At 52.1% G+C, this 6,347-nt stretch overlaps 1 protein-coding gene across 1 annotated transcript; it reads left to right on the forward strand.

Annotated features, from left to right (window-relative positions):
• Nucleotides 1-145: 145 nt before the first annotated feature.
• Nucleotides 146-5,721, forward strand: PSME3 (proteasome activator subunit 3). The gene is made up of 10 exons (XM_018084618.2): nucleotides 146-227; nucleotides 524-586; nucleotides 1,019-1,123; nucleotides 1,446-1,494; nucleotides 2,054-2,166; nucleotides 2,663-2,731; nucleotides 2,940-3,007; nucleotides 3,162-3,216; nucleotides 3,416-3,502; nucleotides 4,007-5,721. Exons 3-10 carry the CDS (start codon nucleotides 1,064-1,066, stop codon nucleotides 4,085-4,087), a joined length of 582 nt encoding a protein of 193 aa, XP_017940107.1. The 5' UTR covers nucleotides 146-227; nucleotides 524-586; nucleotides 1,019-1,063; the 3' UTR covers nucleotides 4,088-5,721.
• Nucleotides 5,722-6,347: the final 626 nt, after the last annotated feature.

Below are 6,347 nucleotides of genomic sequence, written 5' to 3' on the forward strand. Positions count from 1 at the left end.
CGGCGGATCTTCCGTCTCCCCACAGCGCCCGGAGCCCAGCCCGCACGGGCAGCTCTCGCTCGGTGTTTACAGGCTCTTCCCGTTGCCCCGCGTTCCCCAGGAGGTCCTGGGTGCGGCTGCGGGGCGCAGTACGCGGCCTTCCCGGGCCCCGCTGTTCCGGAGCGGCCCTGACCTGTCGCTGTTTCCCTCTGCAGGTTGACTCTTTCAGGGAGCGGATCACGAGTGAGGTGAGTGTCCCACCGAAAGCAGGAAAGGGGCTGTTTGGTTGTACCTTCTTGACGGACTTGAGTGCGGGTCAGTGCTCCTCGGGAAGCTCAGCAGCACCCAGAGCATCAGTCACCCCCTGCAGGGAGGTTCCTGAGCCTCCTGGCTCTCCCTGCATCTCCTCACCTGGGCTGAGGGTGGTTTTGGCAGCAGGAGGGATTCGTGTTCTCTCCCATTTCTTGCCTGTGGACAGATGTTTTCCCTGGTGTTCCTGCCTCATGGCCTTGTTTCACACTGCTGTCTCTTCTTTCTCTCTCAGGCTGAAGACCTCGTAGCAAACTTTTTCCCAAAGAAGCTGTTAGAACTCGATGGGTTCCTTAAGGTAGGGTGTGCCTTGTGCTCTGCATCCTTTTCCATTTTCCAGCAACGTAGCAGGTCTCATCCTAGTTGTGTTCTCTGCATTTCACCTTGTTGCAGAAACACAAGGCAGCAGCTGGTGGCTCATGTGCACTGAGGTGCCAGTGGCTCTGGAGGGGTGCTGCCTTTTCCAGTTTGCTCTTTGTGATCTCTTACTTTTATCTGTCTAAGGCTGTCCCTGGCAGCACCAGGGACGCTGATGGCTGAGTCCAGCCCAACTTGGCTCACTGCTCCTGGGCTGAGGGAGCTCTCACAGGCTGTTGTTGGGCTGTTCCTTTTAATTCATCCTTATTTTACAGCTGCATAAGGAAGTCTGAATCTTTTGTCTTCTCCTTGTGTTTCTTGTGGCAGAATTTGTTAGTTCATAGTTAAATAACAAATCTCCTTTATTTTCCAGGAGCCCATCCTGAATATTCATGATCTTACTCAGATCCATTCGGATATGAACCTCCCAGTGCCTGACCCAATTCTTCTCACCAACAGCCATGATGGACTGGATGGGGTAAGGTTACTCTCTTGGCTGTAATCCTGGTTTCTCTTAATTAAAACTGCATGGCTTGCTCTGTGCTGGGGTAGGATATTCTTATTTAATAACAAGCCTTGGCTCTCCCAAAGGCTTTTAGGGGTTTGTCTCTTAAACAGAGGAGCTGCTTGGGGAGGTCTGCTGGAGGTAACACTGTGCTTTGCAGTCCCCTTTTGGCTTTAAAGAAGGATGCTTAGAAGGCCAGGAGTGTGGCAGAGGCTCCAAAGTTTTCCTTGTTTCCTTTGCAGCACTGTTATAACCTTAGGACTAGTTTGTGAGTAAAACATTTTGTATGTTTTAGCCAAATATGAAAAAGAGGAAGCTGGAAGACCATGAAGAGACCTTTCAGGGTAAGAGTCCTTGAGTCCCCTGTGTTGCTGCCTGCCCCCTGAACCAATGCACCATGCCTTGGGGATGTGAATCACACGAGCCCCACTTGCCCTGCCCTGACAGCAGCTGCTGCTCATGCAGGCCAGGGCCCAACACACAGATGTGCTGGTGTGGAGGAGTCAGATTCCAGATCCTAGAAGCATAATTAGTACTTCTCTGATAGACATAAGTAGTACTTGCTTGAGCTTGGCCTGCTGACAGAGGCAGCTGATCTTCTGGTGGCTTTGCGCTCTTTGTCTGGAGGAAGATTCCAGGCTTTGGATTAAGCTGAGGCAGAAATTCCCAGGGAAACCCTTTGTGCTCAGCCTCAGAAGCCTCAAGCTCTTCAGCCACATCTCTGCTCCATGTTCTCTCTTTTCCTTCCCTATGGTCACTGCTGCTATCCCATGTCCCATTTCCCCTTCTCCACTGGTGGCCGTAGCCTGGCCCAGTCCCTCTTTGGCCCGTGTGGGAGATGAGGCTCAGGTGACCCTGCGGTTCCTGCGCGTCGCTGACGCCGGGGGTTTGTCTCTGCTGCAGGTACCAAAGTGTTCGTGATGCCCAATGGGATGCTGAAAAGCAACCAGCAGCTGGTGGACATCATCGAGAAAGTGAAGCCAGAAATCAGGCTGCTCATCGAGAAGTGCAATACGGTGGGTGTGGGCCTGGGGCAAGGGGAGGCAGCGGGCTGGTTTTACTCCTGGAGAGGCAAAGCTGTGGAGGGAGCAGACCCCTCTGTGCTGGAGATGGGGAAAGGCAGGGCTACTACTGCCCTATCTGATGGGCTGGGAGGCAGGTGAAGCCCTTGGGGAGCTCTGTTGTTTACCTGAAGGAGGAGAACATCTGTTACCAGGCCTTGTGAGGCTTTGCTTTGCCCTCCTTTTGCAAAGGCACAGACCCCTGCCAAGAGCTCCTGTGCTATGGTCAGGAGAATTTCCCATGGGAATCCCCTGTGCTAGCTTGAGTGGCACCCCAGCCATGTGGGAAGTGATTTCCTCAGGAGTGTTGCAGGTGCATGTGGGACCTGCAGCAGTTTATTGTGACCTGTGTGGCAAAGGCAGGATCCTTGGGAAGCTTTTGCTAACATTTCTAAGAGAGGTCTTTGTGGAGATGTTGGCATTAGTCAGTGTTGTAATCTTTCCACTGCAGGTCAAAATGTGGGTGCAGCTTCTCATCCCCAGGATAGAGGATGGGAACAACTTTGGTGTTTCTATTCAGGTAAGGCACTGCTCTGTGCTCCAGGGACTTGGATCTCTGAAGTTCCTCTGAGTCGGTTCATGGTGTCCAGCAGCTGCAGTCTTGGGAGTGGGTTAGGTCTTAAAATCCAAACCTGAGCTTGATGTGCTGCTGCTGAGATGTTGCCTTCCGAGCCCTGAAGGCGAGTTGCAGCCTCCTGGAGCTAATGGTTTCCTTGTCTTACTGTCAGGAGGAAACAGTCGCTGAGCTTCGGACTGTGGAGAGTGAGGCAGCGTCCTACCTGGACCAGATTTCTAGGTAAGCATGCAAGAACAGACTTCTTTTTTGGGATCCCCTTGGAAAAAGAACATGTTTTGTAAAGGCCTCGTAGCTGTTACAGGGCAGCTGGGACCAGAAAAAAAACATCCTGGTGCTGTTTATCTGATCTTTAGTCTCTCCCTTTTGTTACCAGATACTATATCACAAGAGCAAAGTTGGTTTCCAAAATAGCCAAGTACCCTCATGTGGTAAGTCGCTGGGGACGTGAAGATCTGCATGTTCATGCTGCTGCTTCTCGGGACTTTTTTGAGCTGAGGGTCTTGGGGGAAGAGGGCAATCATACAGGGATGGAGGGCAATAAGCTGAAGGGGGGAGGTTCCTTTGTGGAAGGCAGGAGCCCCCCTCAGGTGTGGGAGGCCTGGCTGAGCTCGGGCGCTCTCTCGGCAGGAGGACTATCGCCGCACCGTGACGGAGATCGACGAGAAGGAGTACATTAGTCTGCGCCTGATCATTTCAGAGCTGAGGAATCAATATGTAAGTGAAAACACAGAGCTCACACTGGCCCCCAGCACAGCAGTGGAAAGCCTTTGTGCTCCTGCTGCTGCTGCTCCTCTCCCCTTTCCCTGCAAGCATGCCCGCTCCTGGCAGGAAGCCTGCCTGCTCCACTTCAGCCCCAGCCACAGGAGCTGACTGTTGCTTCTCCACCATTCTCTAGACATGCAGGTGTTTCCAAGTGTTCACAAGGCTCTAGCATAAAATATTCCTTCCCCTTCTGTGGGAGTCTGTGATCCTAAGCTCTTCATACAGTACAAGCTAATCCTGAGGTCTCTGAATAAATGTTTTTGATATTATGTGCAGTGGCTTCTGTAAGGTTTGGCTGAAGGAAGCCCTTCCTTTAGCTGAGTGTGTAGTTGCACATGGGGGTTGAGGGTGGTGCCAAGGGGAGTGGTGCTGCTGTGGTAACCAGTGCTTGTGGTGAATGCTGAACACTGGATGGCTTCACCCTTCCTGTCTGAGTCCTGTTCTCCGTTTTTGCAGGTCACTTTGCATGACATGATCCTTAAAAACATTGAGAAGATCAAGAGGCCTCGGAGCAGCAATGCTGAGACCCTCTATTAAGTGTCAACGTTTGAACTTGAGAACTGTTCAGTCAACTAAAGACCGTCATTGCCTTGGTTTGTTACGTGACTATCGAGATGGGAAACTGGCTGGAAATAGTATTGCATTCTTAGTTAAACTCTAAAGAAATTCTCGCCTAGTTTTGTGATTGGTTTTGTTCAGGTCTCAGGAGCTCTCCCTCCCTCTAGTCACTGGTAGTAGAGGCTGTGCTGCATTGGGCACCCCAGAGGCTGCTGCAGCCAGGCAGGGACATTCCTTCACGCCTTGCTTCCTACCTGACTGGGAACAACACTAGAGACCAAGCTCTTGTCCTGTCCCACCTTTTGGCTGGTGGCTGCACTGGGGTCTCTGGGAATGGGGCAGACAGCCTGGCAGAGGGTGGCACTCCAGAGGGGGGGAGCTCCCTCCCTGCTGCCAGCTGTGGCTGGGCCCCTCTGCCACCAGCTCTGCACTGACCAGGGACCCTGCCCCTTGGGGCCAGTGGCACCAGCCATACTCCAGTGCCACTGAGCAATCTGCACTCCATTTCTGTCTCTCTCCTGGCTCAGCAGAGCTTGCCCTATGGGTCTCTGCCTTGTCAGTTCTGTCTGGATCAGTGCAGAGTACGAGGTGGTGCTTCGAACTAGGGCCAGTCACTGTCCTGGCTGTCATGAGCTCAGGTGGCTTCTGCTCCTCTGCCATTTGACTAGAGCCACTTCCTTGGCTAAAACTAATGTTTCTTCACATACGTCCCAGTGCCCCTTCGGCATGAGATGCTTCTGCCCAGGCTGAGGGAAGGGAGGGGCCAGAGGTCTGATGCTAAAGTCCCAATATCTGTGCATGTGGTCAGACCGAGCCCCCCTGTCCCTGGCAGTGCTCCCCAGTGCCTGGGCAGAGCAGGCTGGCTACCACAGCTGGTGCTCAGGGGTGAGGGTGGCCAATACCCACCTGGTACCCTGCAGACCTTGCAGTCTTTCCCCTGCAAAGGGCACGTTCCTGTGCCTGGTGACTCCGCTAAGCTGCCAGAACGTTTCATGGTCCATTACAAACCCCTTTGGAAATGACTGGTTGTGTTGCATCAGTTTTTGTGTGTGGCAAGTGGGCCCATAACGCTGCAGGCTTCAAATTTTTCTTATTTATAGTATTTCTACTTAAGTCCCCTAATCAGGGAATGTTAAATCATTTGTTTCAGGAACCTCGCTGTTTCCCAGGTCTCGCTGTTACATCTGTATATTCTTACTGTGCAGTAGCCTTAAGAGTTGTGTTTAATCTCATTGTAACAACAGTGACAAATGGAATGAACTTTCTCCCTTTCTTTTTTTTTTACTTTGTTTTTGTTTTTTTTTCTTCTGCTTCCACATCTAAGAGCCATGGCTCTTGCTGGTTTCCCAGGGATTTGCCTGAAGTGTGGCAGGTCGCTGGCCCTTGCTATAGACTCTTCTGTTGTTGTTTGTAGTAAGTCAACTCTTAGTCTTCCCGCTAATAAATATTCAGTAACAAACCAACTGCGTTGAGCTGCTGTCTGGGAGCAGCACTTCCCCTTGTGTTTCTTTGTATTGATTCCTTTTAATTTGTTCAGCTCTCTTTGCCAGATGAACGTATGTAAACTTTTACCATGTCAAGAAATTAAAATAAGGTACTTGGAATTCTTTCAAGGCAGCCCCTTGTGTGTGATGCTGGGCTCTCAGGCCATGCAGTGTTAGTGTCCTGTTCTGGTCCTGCCTTTCTCCAATTCAGTTGCTCCTTCCTGCATTCTCCTCATTCCTCTTTTTGACTGTATTGTAAATGCTCTGCACTGCTGTGTAGGTTGTTCCTGTTCCTCCAGCATGCTTCACGTGGGCCCACGGGCTTGGGTTTGATGGAATTTGTCCCGTCTCAGCCCAGTTCAGATAGACACAGGGACTTTGCATTGGATTTCTCTGGGTGTGCAGCTGTTCCGGGGCTGCTCTGCTGGGCAGGTGTCTCTGGGCTGTCCTGCAGCACCTGGATGCAGTGCCATGTGTCTGTTGGGCACACAGTCAGTTATTCCTTGGGCACACAGTCCATTATTCCTGGCTGCTCCATGTGTGTGATGCCCAGGGAGTGGTGGCTGCCCTGCTGTCCCCAGCCACAGTGCCCTCTGCTCTCCCTAGGGATCATCCCATTCTTGTACTCCCTCCGTGCCTGATGCACTGAGACTGGGGCCCAGAGGCCTCTCAAAGGTCACTTGGGGACTCCCAGAGTGTCCTGTACCCCAACTGCAGGGCTGCAGGGCCTGTGACTGGCCCTGGGAGTGGCCACC

The sequence above is a fragment of the Manacus vitellinus genome, unplaced genomic scaffold (assembly GCF_001715985.3).
Source record: "Manacus vitellinus isolate BGI_N305 unplaced genomic scaffold, ASM171598v3 scaffold_72_pilon, whole genome shotgun sequence".
NCBI classification, from domain to species: domain Eukaryota; kingdom Metazoa; phylum Chordata; class Aves; order Passeriformes; family Pipridae; genus Manacus; species Manacus vitellinus.